Source organism: Pavona decussata, unplaced genomic scaffold, assembly GCF_977016875.1.
Source record: "Pavona decussata unplaced genomic scaffold, jaPavDecu1.1 SCAFFOLD_102, whole genome shotgun sequence".
NCBI lineage: Eukaryota > Metazoa > Cnidaria > Anthozoa > Scleractinia > Agariciidae > Pavona > Pavona decussata.
The window spans coordinates 1,728,318-1,749,881 of NW_028145517.1; the positions used below are offsets into that span (position 1 = coordinate 1,728,318).

At 39.7% G+C, this 21,564-nt stretch overlaps 2 protein-coding genes and 1 non-coding gene across 8 annotated transcripts in view; 2 read left to right on the top strand and 1 right to left on the bottom strand.

The window, feature by feature from the left end:
• Positions 1-21,564, top strand: part of LOC146471556 (uncharacterized) — a 92,667-nt gene that overhangs the window by 61,527 nt on the left and 9,576 nt on the right. The window contains exons 1-2 of one of the 3 annotated variants that reach the window (XM_085120123.1): positions 9,177-12,264; positions 12,336-13,291. The exons of 1 other annotated variant lie outside the window; for it this stretch is intronic. In XM_085120123.1, coding sequence (XP_084976249.1) covers positions 9,840-11,606 — 1,767 coding nt within the window. In that variant the 5' untranslated portion in view covers positions 9,177-9,839 and the 3' untranslated portion in view covers positions 11,607-12,264; positions 12,336-13,291. Of the gene's footprint in view, positions 1-9,176; positions 12,265-12,335; positions 13,292-21,564 lie in introns of those variants that run through there. One more of the 3 variants, XM_085120125.1, reaches the window with a different exon arrangement.
• The window catches only part of LOC146471558 (sodium channel and clathrin linker 1-like), an 80,534-nt gene that overhangs the window by 27,649 nt on the left and 31,321 nt on the right, over positions 1-21,564 (bottom strand). For 2 of the 4 annotated variants that reach the window (XR_014866675.1, XM_085120114.1), the window contains exons 19-24: positions 6,056-6,168; positions 5,257-5,336; positions 3,113-3,249; positions 1,141-1,200; positions 787-865; positions 602-697 (exon numbers count right to left, since the gene is read on the bottom strand). Coding sequence is in view for 3 of the 4 variants with exons in the window: in XM_085120114.1 (XP_084976240.1) it covers positions 602-697; positions 787-865; positions 1,141-1,200; positions 3,113-3,249; positions 5,257-5,336; positions 6,056-6,168 (565 nt within the window). In the remaining variant the exon portion in view is untranslated. Of the gene's footprint in view, positions 1-601; positions 698-786; positions 866-1,140; positions 1,201-3,112; positions 3,250-5,256; positions 5,337-6,055; positions 6,169-13,592; positions 13,742-17,519; positions 18,611-20,100; positions 20,197-20,285; positions 20,365-20,639; positions 20,700-21,564 lie in introns of those variants that run through there. The other 2 variants (XM_085120116.1, XM_085120113.1) reach the window with 2 other exon arrangements.
• Trnas-gcu (transfer RNA serine (anticodon GCU)) lies at positions 2,613-2,694 on the top strand. The gene has a single exon. It is a non-coding gene; the product is annotated as a tRNA-Ser (tRNA).

Genomic DNA, 21,564 nt, shown 5'->3' on the forward strand with positions numbered 1-21,564 from the left:
GCTTAAGGTAACCCGGCCCAAGTCAACTATTTTCAAAAACGCATCATGCAATTTGATAAGCCAAAACACTTTCTTCGAATCAAGGGAGGCCAGCCTTTTTTGAAATCACCATACTAATGCAACAAAATTATCGGACAAGTGTGCTTGGCTAAGGTTCACAAGAATGAACACGGCCTGGAAATGTTAGGTCGGTTTTTCGTATTTATCCCTTGAAGCACAACTTCACATTACAGTTTCACACACAAAAAAGCAACGAAATACCCGTGACGAAGAATTCTTACAGAAGGATTTATAAAAAAAAAAAACGTATGAAAACAAGAACCGTTAAGAAACCTTTGTGCTCTTAGCAAACCGTGAATTTAAGTGCAACAAGCTTAATAGTTACCAAGTGAAAACACTCTTGCTTTTTTCCCCTGCTAGGTCCCTTTTACACGTTATCAAGCGTTAAGCGTAGGTAACTTGTTTCGCGTAAACAGAACTGATTTTTTTCCCAGCACTTTGCACCAAGTATATATTTTTACAGACTTGTCACCGGTTTCTTGTTTTCCCGCGCTTGGCGCCGGTTGCACGTTTTTGTCTCCCATTCTGATTGGTTACTTACCTGAGTGCTGGCAGCATCTGCCCTCGTTTCCGCGTCGACAACCATACTCTGAAGCTTCTCCTGAGATAGCTTGGCTGAGGAGAGCTTGGACTCCACCTGTTAAAAAAGGAAAATTCGATGGCATTAATTGTCTCGGGTTTCTGCCGAGTGAAACGTCAGTAGAAGTAAGTTCTGTTCAAACATACCGTCTGTCGCCTCTGCCTTTCCTCATTCAGTTGGCTATTAAGATCATCACTTCTTCTCTTCTGTTCACTGATTTCTTGCCTGATGAAGAGAAAAGAAGAATTGAAGGTCGGCTGCAAGGAAACCACCCCAAACGCAATATACTGTAAAGCCTGAGTCCCTATTTCTTCTATACCAGACGTTTTGATAAGGGCTTATCTTTTAGAAGGACTTCTTCTCGGAGTCAGCTGATTCACTGGAGAGAATTTTCCATTACAAATAGATCAACGAGTTAAAGCATCGTCTTAAATGTCAATTTACAGAATATCTTATTTTTCCCCTAAGGAATAACAAAGTACAAACCGAATAATATCTACCTTAACTCGTTAACTGTTTGCTCAAACTTGTGACTGACAGCTTTTGATTCTTCTTTCCACCTAAAAAAAAAAAAAAAAAAAAGAAACAAATCTTGAGAATGATGTTTTACTCGGAAAAAGGGAATCCAAATGCCCCTATCAGGATTCGAACCGAAGACCTTCCCATTATAAATCTTGTTAAAATTTTTTGTTAGCAAGTATTCAAAAACAAACAGTTCTACAAGAAATCACTGTCTAATATATTTCACTTGAGAGAAGACACTCAACTGTTTAAAGCACGGATCCAAAAGGTAGAAGCACCTTGAACAGCACACCGAAAAGTACTAAGGGCAAGTAGGTGCCCAGTACCTTCCAGTTGAATGGACACAGATTTTGAATACCACCCATTCTCCAAAATAGACACCACACTGCATGACTAGCGAGTCTTAAGAACGCAAAAGGAATTAAGATTTATAATTCTTAATTCTCTTCACCTTTTAAGAACAAATTGAACAACCAAGATACTGATAAAAACGTTGAGAACCAAAGCACAAAAACATAGCGGAGTAGGAAGACTTGTTTTTCTTTAATTCGTAGGAAATAAATAATCCAATAGAACGACTAGTAAGCCTTAATTCAGCTGGATTTTGTGAACTTACACAAAAACGCAAACAACTGAAAAGAAATGAACTTAATCAACAGGTCCATGCCACATTCACAAATAAGTTGTATAATTTCAGGTGGCCGAACACAGTTTTCGCGCGCTTTATAGATTCTGTTAGTGATGCTATTAAGCGCGCGCTTGGGTTGTGGTACGCAAATACAACGGTCGATAAAGTGATCCCTCAATTTCGCATGAAATGGATAATAAAGTTAAGTTTTGATCCTAAATAACTAAGTTTCTCGTTTCTGGACTCTTTTTCTTTTCTTTCCGAGCAAAAATTCATTCGTCAAGACCTTTTGCATGCCTTTCATCTTTTCCATGAAACCCAATTAAAGCCACGCATGCGCATTTGGCACCGCTAAGGAACCGCTCATTAGAATTTCGTGAAATTTAGCATGAAAATAGTTCCCTAAAAGCGTAACTGGCCTACAAAGAAAAAAACCTAAATCTAACAGAGGGTATCCTCACAAAACATTAAAATGCAAAATCAATATTTACAGGAGATCTCTCTGTTAAAATTACATGAAAATAGTGCAACTGTGTCAGTGTTTTGTGAGTTTTTCTGGATACAAAAAATGGAAAAAATCTAATGAGTACGTTTTCTAAAAATAAAGGAAACCTACCATTTATGGACGTTTAATAGTTCGCTGCGTTGCCATGGAAACGGTACTTAGCTCAACAAGACGTATAAAAATACATTCTTTCTTAGTTAGTCTTACACCATACCAATTTTGGGCGTCCAGAAATACATAGTTTCCAAATAACGTCTTCTAACACCTGTACACTAAAAAACTGTATTCGGCAACCTTCAGCGACTGCAAGTCTAAGCGACGAGGTGGCCGAGTGGTTAAGGCGTTGGACTGCTAATCCAATGTGCTCTGCACGCGTAGGTTCGAATCCCATCCTCGTCGAGAAACTTTCCTTTTCCAACTTTTTTCTACTTCTTTTACTTGGAAATACTGAACATTTCGGCAGCTAGTCCTCGTTGGTATAGTGGCTATGGACAGAAGAAATGAAGCAAACGACTCGGGTTCGAGACTCACATTGTTTTCCTTCTTTTCCTCACAAGTTTCACTTCATGTAATTTTAAATGAATGTCAAAGGTCAGTGAGAGATGAAAACGAGCGTTAATCCAGCATTTGCGCATGCGCAGGTCAATGAACGGTGCAGCGTCTCACCCGAGCCTAACTGGCTGAGAAAGTCGCGCGAGTACGCAGTCTTATAAGGCAACACTGCAGTACACAAGAAATTACTCTTAACGCTCATTTGAAAACCGCTCAAAACTTGAGTGGCCGGCACAATAAAAGAATACTATGATAGTTCACTTACTGAGCACCGAGCTTCTGTTGCGCAGTCAGCATTTCTCTGAGTTCGTTCACTGACCGTCTGTTCATCTCCTCGACGTTTCGTAGTCGCGACTCAAACTCCTTTTCTCGTATCTCATGTTGCTGCTTAAGCGCTCCAACCTGAAAAAAGACAAATGTCTGCTAACTAAAACGAATCTTTTAAAAATGAGCTCTTAAAGTATAGGATGGTAACTTCATTCTTAGTTGGTTTTAATCTCGTGTTTATATTATAATGCATTTTTTCATTATTTTCAGGAGACCATCGCTAGGAGATGAACGCGGTCTAAAGGCAGCGACACACTTGGCAATTCTCTACGCCGATCGCCGCGATCGGCAAAAATCGCCAGGTGTGCCCGGTGCAGTGATTGCGATTTTCGCAGATCGCCGCGATCGGCGTATAAAATCGCCGGCATTCGCCAAGTGTGCCAATTCCCGCGATTTTGTACGTTTATTGCTGCGAATCGCCAGTTGGGCGAAAAAAATCGCCAGGTGTGTCCGCATCAATCGGTGGAGAAATTCGCCGTGATCGGCGTATAGAGTCGCCAGGTGTGTCGCTGGCTTGACTTAAAAAAAAAGAAGAAAAATTCCGCTAAAAACATGGTTTTTACTTTGCGACCTCAAAGAAGACTAGGTTTTTTTTTTGGTAGTCTGTGCTTTTACTAAATCAGTAAATGATTTACAGCAATTACTAAAAAAAGTTTGGAGCTTTTGTAAAGTGAAGTATGTGGAGTCTGCTCGGCAAAGTGTGACTGTGTTTACTGTTTGAATATGTGACATCTGGAAAACTAATTTACCTTATAGTTTTTTTCCTTTTTGCGTTTACCGCACTCCTTGAATTAATTTTCTCCCTAGCAGACTTGTTTTTAAAATTGGTTCTCCTTGAAAAGTATGACGTATGATAATTTAACAGTCCTTGCTTTTCTTTGCTGTGGGTGTTCCATTGACACCCCTTTCTAAATAAAGGTATTTTCGGGAGAGGAGTGATCATGGTTTAGAATGACAGCTGTCACGGATTCTTTTCCCGCCTTTCCGGCCCAGTTCTCTGCTCAGCTCTCTAGTTCCCACTAGTCTCTTCTCTTACATGATGTTCGGTTAGTTGCACGACTACCAAGCCAGAAAGCGACTGAGAAAATGTTTTTAAAATGAGATAATAAACTATTTAAATAAAAGTAAAGGGAACGTTACTGGTAAAAACTGTGAATAATTTGCAATAAAATTTGGGAATTAGAATGAGGTTGAAAGGAATTACTTCCCGCTGGATGAAATGCTAGTCCATCACAGGATACCCAGCATGAAGTGAATACAAACTCCCCTGAATGCGATGCCCGTCCAAAACATGGTTACCAACGTCATTTTCTCGGGTTTCCATGGTGACAGCCTGGTTTCCCATTTATGCCCCTGTCCCGTGGTTGTTCAAGAGGCAATTATCAAGTTTGTCAGTCGCTATCCAGCAGATAGAATGTTTTCTAATTATTTCTTTATACCCACTGAATAGTGATTCATGCATTGGATAATGTTGTGCGTTCTTTGAACAACAGGAGACTGGGTGGAGAGAGATAATGACTAAGAAAAAATAGTCGACGTCATAGATCAGGCGCAAATTTCGTTTGAACAATTCTAGAAACTTACAGTGTCAATTGGGAAGGTTTTATTGCCACCTTGTTAGTACACCAAAATAATTATGCGATGGTGCAATAATGGGTGCACAAGAAGACAACAAAATGGAAATTCAAATAAGTGCAAATGGAACAGTAATTTCCGGTCCGACCGGTTAGACCAGAAAAAGTGGAGTACGTGTACCTCCTAAGGTCGTCCCTATGCGCTCCAATCTCGCACCCAGAGTCCTCTGGGTTTTTTGTCAGCGGGTGGTCGCCAAGACCAAAAAGCCAGAGGACTCTTGATAAAGATACGAAAGTGTTCGCTCTCAATCTCTCCTGACGGACGATCACTGGCCAAAGAGCCTGAGGACTGGGTACGAGATTGGTATCCTAACAAAAATTTCCCCTTTATCCGCTGACCATTTGCAATTCAACCGGTTGAACGACCGGTTGAACCAGAACTTATGGTTGAATAAGAAACCGCTGCTGGACTCCAACTAAAAAATTAGAAACTCAATGTGGTAAATACCTCGGTGACGCATTGGTGTTCAGCGGTTTCTTTGGCTTGCCTGGAGGAGAGAAGTTCGCGTTTCTGTTTGTCTATTTCATCTAAAAGGAAAGGAAACAATCAACAGATGTGATACAACAGTATACAGAGAAGTGACGTAACGCACTGGCGCTGATTGAAAGAGCACAACAAGATTCACCACAAAATAAACTTGACTGCAGGGTTGTCACAAGCCTTTTGGAGTAGGTGGCTTTATTTCTTGGAGTAGACCACTGATTTTGCCAAAAATCTAAGGATTCATTACATTCAAGTACAGTAGCTGGCTAAGATTATGAAGGAGGTGGTGATTTTCACCAACAGCCGGCTACTTTTGGCAACCCTAGTTGAGCCTAAGTGAACTGTTCAGAGAAGAATAAGGGATTGTTCTTAGTATAAAGCTATTGATGGCTAATAAAAAATTGCAAGTCATAACAAAAGAACCTCTCTTAATTTAGGCTCGATTTCCGCCGCTCTCTCGAATCCGGTCTTTGTTCCTCCCCGTCTTTTCGGAGGAGGAGCGCGGGCCCGTTTCCCGAACAGCGGCTGGAAATCGAGCCTACTCTTAATTTAGTGTGAAACTCTATGCATGCTATATAATTATCTTTCCTTTTTGCATTTTTAGAGGGGGGAGGGGAATCCGATTACGAGAGAGTAGTAAAACTAAATTTTGGACAAAATTTTGGTCTTCGTTTTCATTTCCGTTTTAGGTCACCTTACCATCCATGACAGGGAACAAAGTATCTACGATATATTTTTTTGAAACAAAAACGAAATGATTTACCTATCAACTTGAGTCTGTTATCCGACATTTCTTCGTTTTCTTCCTCCAGTTGTTTTAATCTTCTTCTCAGTTCGCCATTTTCTGAGGCACCGTGAGACTTCTCTTGCTCATGCCTGCAAACGGAATGCGTGACAAATATTACATTTATTTCACTGATAGATGTAGTGTTTGAAAACGGTATGCGCGAAAAAGCATTGATTTCACTGCTAGATGTAGTGTTAGTGTTTGAAAACGGAATGCGTGACAAATATTACGTTTATTTCATTGATAGATGTAGTGTTAGTGTTTGAAAACGGAATGCGTAAAAAATATTACATTGATTTCACTGATAGATGTAGTGTTAGTGTTTGAAATCGGAATGCGTGACACATATTACATTGATTTCGCTGATAGATGTAGTGTTTGAAAACGGAGTGCGCGACACATATTACATTTATGTTACTGATAGATATAGTGTTTGAAAACGGAATGCGTGACAAATATTACATTGATTTCGCTGATAGATGTAGTGTTTGAAAACGGAGTGCGCGACACATATTACATTTATGTTACTGATAGATATAGTGTTTGAAAACGGAATGCGTGACAAATATTACATTGATTTCGCTGATAGATGTAGTGTTTGAAAACGGAGTGCGCGACACATATTACGTTTATGTTACTGATAGATATAGTGTTTGAAAACGGAATGCGTGACAAATATTACATTAATTTCGCTGATAGGTGTAGTGTTTGAAAACGGAATGCGTGACAAATATTACATTTATTTCGCTGATAGATGTAGTGTTTGAAATCGGAATGCGTGACAAATATTCAATTGATTTCGCTGATAGATGTAGTGTTTGAAAACGGAGTGCGCGACACATATAGTTGTACAATTGTAAACACATTATAATTCAGATTAACTGCGATGATGATGGAATTAAACTTCTTTTTTATTATATTATTATTATTATATTACATTTATGTTACTGATAGATATAGTGTTTGAAAACGGAATGCGTGACAAATATTAAATTAATTTCGCTGATAGATGTAGTGTTTGAAAACGGAATGCGTGACAAATATTACATTGATTTCGCTGATAGATGTAGTGTTTGAAAACGGAATGCGTGACAAATATTACATTGATTTCGCTGATAGATGTAGTGTTTGAAAACGGAATGCGTGACAAATATTACATTCATTTCTGATAGATGTAGTGTTTGAAAACGGAATGCGTGACAAATAATACATTTATTTGTGATAGATGTAGTTTTTGAAAACGGAATGCGTGACAAATATTACATTTATTTCGCTGATAGATGTAGTGTTTGAAAACGGAATGCGTGACAAATATTACATTGATTTCGCGGATAGATATATTGTTTGAAATCGGAATGCGTGACAAATATTACATTGATTTCGCTGATAGATGTAGTGTTTGAAAACGGAGTGCACGACACATATTACATTAATGTTACTGATAGATATAGTGTTTGAAAACGGAATGCGTGACAAATATTACATTGATTTCGCTGATAGATGTAGTGCTTGAAAACGGAATGCGTGACAAATATTACATTGATTTCGCTGCTAGATGTAGTGTTTGAAAACGGAATGCGTGACAAATATTACATTGATTTCGCTGATAGATGTAGTGTCTGAAAACGGAATGCGTGACAAATATTACATTTATTTCTGAAAGATGTAGTTTTTGAAAACGGAATGCGTGACAAATATTACATTTATTTCTGATAGATGGAGTTTTTGAAAACGGAATGCGTGACAAATATTACATTTATTTCTGATAGATGTAGTTTTTGAAAACGGAATGCGTGACAAATATTACATTGATTTCGCTGATAGATGTAGTGTTTGAAAACGGAGTGCACGACACATATTACATTGATTTCGCTGATAGATGTAGTGTTTGAAAACGGAATGCGTGACAAATATTACATTGATTTCGCTGATAGATGTAGTGTTTGAAAACGGAATGCGTGACAAATATTACATTGATTTCGCTGATAGATGTAGTGTTTGAAAACGGAATGCGTGACAAATATTACATTGATTCTGCTGATAGATGTAGTGTTTGAAAACGGAATGCGTGACAAATATTACATTGATTTCGCTGATAGATGTAGTGTCTGAAAACGGAATGCGTGACAAATATTACATTTATTTCTGATAGATGCAGTTTTTCAGTCAGTGACACAGCCATATTTGGTAAAAGAAAATCTGAGTTCTCCCAACAGGAGTCGAACCTATGATCTTCCAATTACTAGTTCAAATGTTTTTTGCGGTTTTTCGCTTTGTAATTTAGGACCAAAATATGTAATTTTCCGGAGCCCTTTTTCCAACTGGAACTCTTCTCTAGAATCAAGAGAGATCCTCTCTTGCTAGAATCCATAGCTCATACCCATTTCAGTTCAGACTTTCAAACGAAACTGAGTGACTAAGTGGTTAAAATCTAGAACCTAGTTCAGAGCAAAAACTATACCCTTGCGCGCCCTTTGACGCCGCACATAACACGTGAACAGTAAAGAAAAAATGCACTTTGATATCGAGAGTTAACAGCGCGCACCGACCGAGTTATCGATACACGCGGAAGGTTCCTAAGCAGCGAGAAAAGAAGTGTGGGCGACTTTAGCTTGTAGAGTGATTACTAAACTTCCTAAGAGCATCCATAACTCAACGGCGTGCGCTGAGCCTTTTCCCATTTATTTTATACAACTTTGTGAACCATAAAAAAAACTGAATCCATTTGTGTCTAATTCATGACATGTCATAAAGCCTCGGGGTTTCTTTTCGGTTTCCTTGTCCGGATTTGCGATAAAGTTGAGAATTGTTGAATTGTTTTTTCTCTCCTTTAGTTGTCCGTCTCGAAGTAGGTTTTTTTTTTCTAGGAATAAGCTTTTTGCCATTTATTTTATACAACAAGAAACTAAAGCCTTAGGGTCTCCGATTAGGTTTCCTCGTTTCTGTATTCCCATTTCTTGACTGCCACTTGCAGCAGAAAAACTATTCTGAAACTGCTAACGTCGTCTACAAGCTGTCAAACATTCGAAAACAGATTAAAAGATTTGCATATAAACTTTCTCGACATGTCTACTCCGCATTGGTTATGGTAGAATGATTCCATCAATCAGCTACACATAGTTTTACAACCATTTCTTTGAGGGAAACTCCTTATCGGTTTTCAGTGTCATGTCTGTACATCGCCTTACTTATTACTAGTTATAGTACAGGGAATCATTGGTATCCTCACATAACTTCATGGAAATACTTTCTTTGCATTTAAGATACCGGTATGCATGATGGAATCATGCAAATCTGTTGTACGCTTCGCAGTAGGAGGTTTGACTACCGAGAAATCGACGGTAGTAACAAACTTTTTTTAAAAGCTTCAATAAAATAAAGTGGCTTACTGGATCAACAACAAGATAGAGATCAAACGCAAAATCTTTAACACAATCAGCCTCTTATGTATGTAGTCTCAGTTTGGACCACATATGGTTGAATAGTTGATAAAAATAAAATAATTTGGTCATCAAATACAGCAAGTAGTTTTGCTTTCTGCAATAAGTCAAAACTTTGACCTATGAAATAAAGGAAGAATAGACCTATCAAAAAAAGTCATGGAGCTTGTCAGCTCTGACGTAAGGTAACTACCTATTTATATTGGTTTTTGGTTCTGCCACAATTATTCCCTGGAATTTAATCATAATTTGATATCAACAAAGCTCCGTCGCTAAACTATCAAGGCATACACAAGCTTTTTCCTTCGTTTAAGAGACATATGTCGTCAATAATAACAGCCGTGTTTAAAGCCACTATCGGGTTGATCGTGAATAAAGGAAGAGATGCTGCGGCCGAGCGACTCGAAGACGGCGACGTGGCAGATCAGAAATTTCGTCGCGTAATCGTGCGTGAAATCGAAGATATTAAGAAAAAGTTGGACGCTCTAGCAAGAACGCATCTACTGTCAGGGATAGATGCTTTTGAAACAGGCCTCGGATATTTGTATCAAGCAATAGATGAGGAGGCTGGCGACGCCACGACCGGAGCAGCAGAAACATTCCAAGAAAAACATTTGAAAGAGAGCAGTTCTCCTTCACCCACAGTTACAGCGAAGACTGTTGCTTTCGCCGAGGAGATGAAACGCATGCAACTCAACGAGTTTAGCGACGAAACCAAACGGGCGCTTTCTGAAGCCAAAGAAAGATTTAAAATGGCTCGTGAAGAAACAACTAGAGCCTTCAACAATGAGGCTTTAAGCACGTTTAACCGCGTCACAGCGATTCGATACCGTGTCATGGCAACGATGTTAGGGTCAGCTATAGAGACTGTGGCAACCGCTGGTGACTTGTCAACTTTATCTGTAGAGAATGTATTGAAATATGCACTACCAGAGTGCGAACAATGCCTTCAGAAACTTAACTCACTGCCAGATGTTCAAAACAACTTTAAAGTCGAGCTCGAGAAAGGGCCCTTGAATATCAAGGGTCGATTTGGCAAAGAGGAACGGAGGCAAATAATTTCCACTGTCTGTCAGGTAAACCGCGCCATCTACGATGCCAAGAAAACTTTCAGTAAAGAGCAACCAATCTGGATTTGGCCCTTGGTCGATACCGGTGAAGACAAAGTTGACCCTCTTCGTGACAGAAGAGTTGCAAAAGTCCTTGAAAAAGTTGGCACGGAACACAGCTGTGTCGGACCGTTGTTATTTGGTGAAGAGGGACAAGAGGAGAACAGGCTAAAGGAGCCGGTGGGTATCGCTACAAACTCGGACGGACAGTTCATTATAGCAGACGATGGCGACAAAACTATCAAGGTGTTTGATAGCAACGGTAATTTTCTTCTCAGTTTTGAGACCTGCAAAAATTACGTCGGTAAACTTGTTAGTATTCTTGACGTCGCCACTGATGAAAACAACAACATCTATGTACTGGAATCACTTGAGAAGCTTGGAACTGAGGATTTTGAGTTGGAAGTAAAGGTTTTTAAAAGCGCCGCTGAACTGGTGCTTAAGTTCCGTGCAAGGAGTAAAGGTCGGTACTCGGCAAGAATGGCTGTTACTAAAAACAAAGTGCTAGTATTGGGGAACACTGGGAACGTAAATGTGGTTGACGTGTACGATCACGAAGGAGCGTTTGTTCGTCAATTTCGTGAAAAGATAATTGGGTATGCAACCGATATCACTGCTGATGACGACGGCCGAATAATGACAGCGGGCTTGTACATGTTCGATCCCTGCATCTATGTATTCACCGATGAAGGAGAGCAACTATCCAAATTTCATACCAACACCGAAGGATATTTATCATTTATTCGTAGGATTGGATGCCACCCCCAAGGAGAACATGTCGTCGTCGGCCGTGAAGAAGAATACACAGGCCTCTATAGTGTATTCATATACACTAAGGATGGCAAGTTTGTACGAAAGATAACACTCCATGAATACCAAATTGAGTACTTCTGGGGAATCACAGTGACCAGGAAGGGTCACATTGCTGTAGCTGCGAGTGATTGTCATGGCAATGGCAAGGTAATCGTTTTAAACTGAAACCTCTACTATGAACACCGCTTTTCGAGAAAAGCGAAACGAGCTCAAAATTGTTACGGTCAAGTAATTTATTTCTGCTGTATTTAAGTTTTCTTCATTAGATATGCTGATCGATTGACTGTAATAATGCCCATGGACACTTGAAATTTTATAAGCTATTAGGGACACTCGTGTTTTATACTTTTTATTCCTTTATCATTTGATTGGTGGGCTCCAACAAAACATATTTTTTAACCGTAATATAAAAACAGTAGTGAGGTTTCTTGATTAAGTAGAAAAAATTTTTTTGTGGCCATCAATGTAAAACAAGACAAAAAACAGGAACAAAATGGTTCACGAACTAGATAGAGTCAATTAATCGTGTCCTGTTCACGAGTTTGGAGCCGAAGGTACGTTAGAGTTAAATGCCTTATGCCGCGAGCCCAGGTGTTATCAACAATGATAATGACTATGATATCTATGCTGATATTGAAAGTACTTGTACTTGATGTAGCTGAAAGCAGCTCACATAATTTAATGTCAACAAAATATATTCTGCATACCTTTTTTAACCTAAACAAAAGCTGAGTAGACAGAAAGTGTACGTTGATTCAAATTGGATTGTTGGTTTTGCAAAAGATGATTTTGACCGTTACAATATTTTTAACGCAGGGTCACTGTGCATAGGGTTGTAGCGCAAAGCAGTTTAGAACATGAAATTGTATTGGTAGGAAGTAAACGTAATAAAAGTTACTTGGAAGCTAAGCAAAGTCCGGCAACATATATTTGGTTTTAGCACCTGCTTTCGACGATCCACAGTCGGATAACAATGCTCGGCTTTAAGTGATTTCACGAGTAAACAGGTTTAAAAGTTGAAAGAATATTATTTTTCAAGTGTCAACAGGCGCGTAGGAGGGGGGGTTCGAGGGGTTCGAACGAACCCCCTTGGATGATCAATAATGGCGGAAGAAACACTTTTAATAAAGTTCCTGTGGTCGAAATACATCAACCAAAGAAAAAAAGAGCTATAAACCCGTTCTTTGGGCCTTATGTCTTATCCTCAGTAAAAATAAAAATTGTCAAGAACCCTTGGAGATTAATTTTAATGACGTTTCATTTTTGCTGTAAAACCGCATCCGCCCGAAAAAGCCGTAGAAAAGCATGCTTTGCGATACATTTTGTTCTCTGAATGCGGCATTGTTCTGAAAGGAGATTCACTTCAAACTTAATAGTTCAAGCCTTGTTAAGTTTCAGGTACAATTACGTACAAGTATGCCTGAAAACATTCACTTGTGAATGTCAAAGGACCATAAGCGCAGTGAGGAGGTTCAACAAATATATGAGGTGTACCATGGGAGAGAGTAGGCTGTCCGCCCTGGCTCTAATGCATATCAAATATGATATGCCTGTCAATCTTGACGAGAAAGTCAATTTGTTCGAAGGCCTACACCCGAGAATGATGCAGTTTACCAGCTTGGTGTATGACTATCTGCAGATCGAATGGCTATCAAAACTTCACAGGGCGCGGAATGTACATTGAACTTTGTTGTTTAAGTTGAAACAATTATGACGTCGAAATGATGAATATAGCTTAAAAAGCTGCTGTAAAACAAAGTTGTGATTTGCCTAAAAAGGGTCTCAAAATGCAGGAAATGAGGTTTCTGGGAACCTAGATTTTCAAAAATTTCCGGGGGAGCATGCCTACAGACCCCCTTAGTAACGGCGCCTCCGGCGCTCAACAAGATTTAGGGCTCAACGAACACCCCTATCGAAACCTTAGCTACGCACCTAGTCAACACATTTTTGGCCGCAAGTCATTCTCTGCTAAACATGATAAACGCTAGTTTTTGTGAACTATTGTTAACAAAGCTGGAACATTATTTTAACATTTCTATTGACACAAATAACTGTTCCTCAGCTGATATTGCTGTCTAAGTCACTTGCATGTGTCTAAGATAGCCAGCCGATAGTCCTTTTGAATAGCAACGTTGCCTATTACGTACTTACCTGGTTGCTAGTTTCTTGAGCGTGAAATTGAGGCTGTCGGCTTTCCGTAAAGCCTCGTCCCTGGTTCTCTCGGCCTGACCAGCTCGCTTCTGTAACTCGTCAAAGGTCATTCCCGCACGTGCAATCTCAGCGGGGCCCTCCTGATATATCTAGAAACAAAAAACACCTGGCATCAGCGTATTGTGGACAGAGGAAAATGAAAGGTGTGTTCATCCAGTTTGCTGGTTAGAAGAAACTAAAGAAATAATATCTCGAAAAAGAATTTCAAGTGTACACTCTCTTGAGTGATTGACTGACAGATTGATTGACTGATTTATTGATTGATTGATTGATTGATTGATTGATTGATTGATTGATCGATCGATCGATCGATCGATCGATTGATGTTGCGTTGAACGCATCACGTACCGTCTGACTGAATGAATGTTGATAATTCAATTTGGATTCGCTCTGATGAAGTGGCTAAACTGTTGATAAAACCAAACTTTCGTTTCCACTCCCCCACCAGCGCTGCACTACAGTTTCTATGGAAACCAAACGTCTTCTCTATTTTGACTGAAAGAATGATTGACAGGCTGACTGGCTCGCTGGCTGGTTGGCCGACGACCTGATTGTGATGTAAGGCCGAAAATAGTAGCATGCCACCCCCACCCACCCTCTACCCTTTCCAAAATACATTTTACGGAAAAAAAAAAAACTAAAAGTGTGACAATTTAGCTATTGACTAAACTAAACTGAAACTTGTTTGGTTTTATCAACAACGTTGATAAGGTAATTTGGCGCTCTCGATTCTCTTTATTGGTCAAATGACCTTTAGTTATCAACTTTGTTGATAGCCGAACCAAATATTCGTTTCCACTGCTCACAGACGTAGCACTACAGTTCGTTAGAAACTGAACTAGGTCGCCTTACTGAATTATTCTCCAAGGTTTTGTCACCTAATAAGACGAGTTACAAACTGCTAATCGAAAGGGTCTTAGGCTCGACTCTCGATAGGAGCACTTGGATTCCCTTTTTCCAAGTCTGCCTATGTAACTCACTGAATAATACATAATTCTCGTTGAGGTTCATTCACCAGGCTTAAAATATACCATCACATTTATTCCATTGCACATACGCCACCCATTGACAGTAAAATCCTATCAGTATGCAGCATCACATGAAACCTAGTTTAATGGCCTTAGCTCCCACGAGCTTGGTGGTAGAGCATCCGAACTAGTAATCGGAAGGTCTTAGGTTCGACTCCTGATAGGAGCACTCGGATATCTCTTTTTCAAGTTTCCTTGGGATAATTACTGAATAATATAACATTCTCAAAAATGAGTTCATGACTCACCTTTTCAAGTTTCTTTTCCACTGCATACTTTTCCCTAAGTGATCTCTCCAACAGAGCCTGTTTCTCAGCTTCTTCCAGACAAAACAAGCCATGATTAGGTTAAACCGCCAACAGTCTCTTAGGGCGCTGTCCATCTGTCACAACCGGCCGATCAGACGGTTCTGGCCGGGCCGGGAAGTTGTCAGTTATGGCTAGCGAGCTTAGTTATTCTGCAAAGATAGCGGAGCGAGCGGGACGCGAAAACGGCGCTCAATCCTTTTTTCCCCTTTTTACAAGAAAATAAATCATAAATTGTTTCCAACATCATGATTTAAAACATAAGTACTGTTCCGAGCGTTCGAGTGAGCGTTTTCTAATAGCTAAAACGACGGAATATTGAGCTTAAGATCAATGGTTCGAACGTGGAAGCGGGAAGCTCTACTCCCAGCTGCTACGCCGGGAAATGAACTCGCGGGAAATTCCCTCTTCTCGGGTTGGAATACTCAGGCACAGAAAAGAAACTTTAAATAACAAGAAAGAAACGTTACTTAGCGTTCCTTTATGTGTGTGAGCTTACAAGTGATATTGAGAACTAAACGCTTGTATTTCAGAGAATTACTTTAGAAAGCTGGACAGGAGGATGACTTTCGCGCTTTGCATTCGTGCGGATACTCTTAAAATATTGTGTGACAAAAACAGTGTCACGCAATTTATTATTTCTCGATACCCGACAAAACAAAAATGTTACAATAAAAATTCGCTGCAAGGATTTTAAACGAGACAATTAAGCCCGCTGAAGCGTACAGAATTTCCAGCCGTTATTTATCTAAACAAAACCTCATTCTGCCAAAATTTACATGAATTTGAGAGACAAGTTTTGATCCCTGCGTGCAATATACATGATTCCTACATTTCATGTAAATCTACCACATCAGAAACGTGAATATTACATTTTTATAAGGCGCCGGGTAACGTAACCGCCGCCGCGGAACCGAACGAATCCGAGAACCTGAACACACTGTGGCCACAATTCATCTACCGTAAAATAAAAGAAACAATACTAAACTCAACAGTTATTTCTGGAATAGCCAGGAAATAAACTCGAATGACGTTGACAACGACCATGAGTAAGCGCTATGTCAACTGCAGCCGTGGTGTTTGAATTTACCTATACATTCCGGAGAGCGGTTAATATATGCCCGTCTCGCACTTTGAAGGTCATAAAGTGCGATAGTCTTTTTCTGAAGAACAACACTTCGAGATAAATAACACTTCAACAACGCCCTGTCCGATTGGCCAACGTTTCATGTGCCGTTCTGTTTAGCATATTTTGACATCACAACCCCATTTACACGCCCCCAAAAAATTTCGGCATGCCGCACGGCACCCTAAATTTTTGGTACCTTACCAGCGGCACTCCAAATTATCGACGTGTAAACGCATCGGCACCAAACAAAATTTGGTCCGGTTACAACCGAGGTGCATGCGTTCCTTTCACAAAAATGGCCGCCGCTAGAGCATACAATTGCCTCTCATCAAAGAGCGTGTCTGCCATGTCAAACCTAGTCTCCCTCGCAGCCGTTTTTAGTGTCGTCACGCAACGCTCCTCCTTAGTGGGGAGGAGCGTTGCGTGACGATACTAAAAACGGCTGCGAGGGAGACTATGTCAAACCAGGCCTGATAACTCGGTCTCATCCACAGGCTTCTTTCTCGGAAACTCTGAATAACTACTTGCGCTATCGCTGCAAATAGCCACTTTTTCTTCTGTGCTTTCCCTCTTATTTCGCGAGTCGTTTCCATATGGCGATGTATTTCGCCCTTCAATCGTTGGCGATGTACGGTGCGTTTTGAACTTAAAATCTGGCGGTAAAGAATCACAGTTTTGATTTCTTCCGCCATTCGCAATAAAAATAAAGATGGATTATTAGGGCTGCCAAGAAAAAATTGGCACTGTTCCCACTACGAGGAAAACTTTATTATTTTGGTCGTGCAAATGGGGAATGCCGTGCCGAAAAGTCGCCAGTACGGTGCCAAAAATTTAGGGTGCCGTGCCGATTGTTTTGTGCGTGTAAAATCCGAATAGGGACGAACACATATCAAATGCATATCTCAAATGCATTCTTGTCACCTCAGCCAACGATCTTTTGCTCAGTGGCTCAAAATCTGCGAGGGCTCTGGGAACGAAAATGGACTAAAACCAGCCAAAGCAAAGATCTTTATTCACTTTATGAACCAAGCCGTAAACATCGTGTGCTACCAAAGGTCGCAAAAAAATTCCAAAGTGAAACATTTCGTAATACTCTCCCTTTCAGTTATCCCATGTTCCTCAAGTAATTCACTTCACCAACATAATTTTTTTTTAAATATATTTTAATTTCTCAGTTGTATAGAATGTTTATGTAGAAAACTAGCACTATATGGCAGAGCGAATATTCTTTTTTTCACACACCTAACTATAAAATCAAAATTCCAAAGTATCGCTTGAATAAAAATTGATTTCCCAAGTTTGGTAAGCAAAGACCTAAGACGGAGGAAGACAGCCAAAATAATCACGCTCTGTGAGAACTGCAAACAGAGTATTGTGTCCAAATTCGCTTTTGGCCTTAAATTTACTGACCAGAAATGTTTTGCATCTTGTCTATATTTTAAAGCCGTTGATTGGGTCTGTGAATAAAACCCTTGTATCTGTGATCGTCTAAGTGAAAGCTACTGAGCGCCACTTTCCGTTGGTGTTGTTGGTTTATAATACTCTACAATGTGGTTCTGTGAAACGAATCTCACGGTGAATATTCAAATGAAAGCTAATGAGCCGTGCCTTCCTTTAGCGCTGTTTATTATGCCGTGGAAGTCTACATAATTTTCACTTTTGATTGTAAGGATGAAAAATCTGAGCAGTACTTTTCTGTATACCTGTTTATAATAAAGTAAAAATAGTTTGAGCCTGTCAATGAAATGTCAGAGTGACCATTCAAATGAAAGCAACTGAGCACTACTTTCCTGTGCTACTGCTTATTACGTTGGTTCTAACTTTTGAATCTTTGGATGAAATCCTAAAATGTTACTATTCAAATGAAAGCTATTGAGCAGTACCCTCCTGTGGTATTGTTTATTATGCTGTACAAGGTGGTTCTAACATTTGAGTCTGTGGATGAAATCCTTAAGTGTGATCATTCATATGAAAGCTATATTGAGCAGTACTTACCGGTGCTGCTGCTTATTATGCTACACAGAGAAATTCTTCCTCTTGAGTCTGTGGATGAAATCCTTAACTAAGACTATCCAAATGAAAGCCGCAAAGAAGCGCTTTCCGATGGCGCCGTGTATACGTACTGTTGAGAATTTTATAAATCTGAACTCTTGGGAATGAAAGACTTTTAAAAATAAGAGACTAAACGTTTTCGTGGCATTAAAGAATAACTCTGTCCCTTGAAATTGTGTTTAAGAAAGTTCGTGAACCTATTCCATCAAGCTCTCGTGAAAAACGACCATCATCTCTGGGAGACATCAGGTCCAAACGAACTGCGGGCTCATGCATAGCTGCGCCCGTGCTTGAAGTGGTCAGCAGGTCCGAGAGTCGTTGAGGAGGTTCCCGGATTCTGCTGGGCCCAGGACGACTCTTTTCCAATTTAAGTCGTTCGAATTCTCGATTGAAGAGCTTTCGCTCTTCTAAAAGCTGCCTCTCGCGATTTAGAAGTGTTGTAACCTGAGAAAAGGACACGGACACAGTCATCAGTTCGATTCCTAAATTCTCTTATGCTTTTAAAAGGCAAAATTAGTGTGAAGGCTAGGAGAATGAAGAAATTGATCACATTCTAGGGAACGCCTTATTTAACGGACCAGTGAACTTATAATCTTGAATGTCTCGATAATTTACCCCAGTCCCTGTAAGTACCTCTTCCTCGTCGGTTTTTAAGCCTTTGACCCATAAAGCCTTGTTTTCACTAGCGACACGAGAACAGGCGCTAGCACAAGAATGCTTATTTCACCATGAAAACGGCCTCGACGCAAGCATAAGCACAAGCACAAGGATCAAAAGTTTTTCTTTCTTGTGCTTGCGTCGCGTTTCACGTTCGCTCTTATGCTTGTGCTTGCGTCGCTAGTGAAAACCAGGCTTAATATCAAGCAACGAATTCTCTTATCTTGTTCCCACACTTTCCTTATAAAAATACTGTGGAGAAGGTATTAAAATATCAAAAATAATTCACCTTGGGTGATCATATCCTTAATTCTCACAACCGCTGGGGTTGAATAAGATTGTATTACAAGGAGAAATTTGATGCTGATTCGTGGTAATTTTTAACATAACCTGCCCAATGTGTTCAACAAAATCATGTGTTGCATAAAGAGCAATAAAAATTGATTTTCTGTTGAGCAACATTACTGATGATTTGGTTTTGCGCCCAGGTCAGGTTACATGAAACATGAATTTTCTGCAACCATTTTCAGCGCCCCAAGTATTTTCTCCGGCGCTATAACGAATCCCTCGGATGAAGGCAGTTTACTGAGGATGGGGATCTTAACAAGAGCGAGAGAAAATCCTTTGAAACGCAGGGAACGGCTGCAGAGAACTCTCACTTTATCTCTCAAGATGCTTAAGGTAACCCGGCCCAAGTCAACTATTTTCAAAAACGCATCATGTAATTTGATAAGCCAAAACACTTTCTTCGAATCAAGGGAGGCCAGCCTTTTTTGAAATCACCATACTAATGCAACAAAATTATCGGACAGGTGCACCTGGCTAAGGTTCACAAGAATGAACACGGCCTGGAAATGTTAGGTTGGTTTTTCATATTTATCCCTTGAAGCACAACTTCACATCACAGTTTCACACACAAAAAAGCAACGAAATACCCTTGACGAAGAATTCTTACAGAAAGATTTATAAAAAAAAAAAACGTATGACAACAAGAACCGTTAAGAAACCTTTGTGCTCTTAGCAACCCGTGAATTTAAGTGCAACAAGCTTAATAGTTACCAAGCGAAAACACTCTTGTTTTTTTTCTCCTGCTAGGTCCCTTTTTTAAGTTATCAAGCGTTAAGCGCAGGTAACTTGTTTCACGTAAACAGAACTGATTTTTTTTCCCAGCACTTTGCACCAAGTACATATTTTTACACACTTGTGACCGGTTTCTTGTTTTCCCGCGCTTGGCGCCGGTTGCACGTTTTTGTCTCCCATTCTGATTGGCTACTTACCTGAGTGCTGGCAGCATCTGCCCTCGTTTCCGCGTCGACAACCATACTCTGAAGCTTCTCCTGAGATAGCTTGGCTGAGGAGAGCTTGGACTCCACCTGTTAAAAAAGGAAAATTCGATGGCATTAATTGTCTCGGGTTTCTGCGGAGTGAAACGTAAATAGAAGTAAGTTCTGCTCAAACATACCGTCTGTCGCCTCTGCCTTTCCTCATTCAGTTGGCTATTAAGATCATCACTTCTTCTCTTCTGTTGACTGATTTCTTGCCTGATGAAGAGAAAAGATGAATTGAAGGTCGGCTGCAAGGAAACCACCCCAAACGCAATATACTGTAAAGCCTGAGTCCCTATTTTTTCTACACCAGACGTTTTGATAAGGGCTTATCTTTTAGAAGGACTTCTTCTCGGAGTCAGCTGATTCACTGGAGAGAATTTTGCATTACAAATTGATCAACGAGTTAAAGCATCGTCTAAAATGTCAATTTAAAGAATATTTTATTTTTCCTTTAAAGAATAACAAAGTACAAACCGAATAATATCTACCTTAACTCGTTAACTGTTTGCTCAAACTTGTGACTGACAGCTTTTGATTCTTCTTTCCACCTAAAAAAAAGAAAAAAAAGAAACAAATCTTGACAATGATGTTTCACTCGGAAAAAGGGAATCCAAATGCCCCTATCAGGATTCGAATCGAAGACCTTCCCATTATAAATCTTGTTAAAATTTTTTGTTAGCAAGTATTCAAAAACAAACAGTTCTACAAGAAATCACTGTCTAATATATTTCATTTGAGAGAAGACAATCAACTGTTTCAAGCATCCGAAAGGTAGAAGCACCTTGAACAGCACACCGAACAGTACTAAGGGCAAGTAGGTGCCCAGTACCTTCCAGTTGAATAAACACAGATTTTAAAACACCATCCATTCTCCAAAATAGACACCACACTGCATGACCAGCGAGTCTTAAGAACGCAAAAGGAATGAAAATTTATAATTCTAAATTCTCTTCACCTTTGTGGAACACATTGAACAACCAAGACACTGATAAAAACATTTGGAACCAAAGCACAAAAACATGGCGGAGAAAGAAGACTTGTTTTTCTTTAATTCGTAGGATATAAATAATCCAATACAACGACTAGTAAGCCTTAATTCAGCTGGATTTTTTGAACTTAAACAAAAACGCAAACAACTGAAAAAAAAAAATGAACTTAATCAACAGTTTCATGCCACATTCACGAATGAGTTGTATATTTTCAGCAGATGTAAGTCTAAGCGACGAGGTGGCCGAGTGGTTAAGACGTTGGACTGCTAATCCTCGTCGAGAAACTTTTTCAAATTTTTACTACTTCTTTTACTCGGAAATACTGAACATTTACCACGGTGAACAGAACGCATGCTAAATTCTTTCTCGTGCCAAAATTACGAACATAACAGAAAATTGTCCGAGACATGTCAGCCTGGTAATA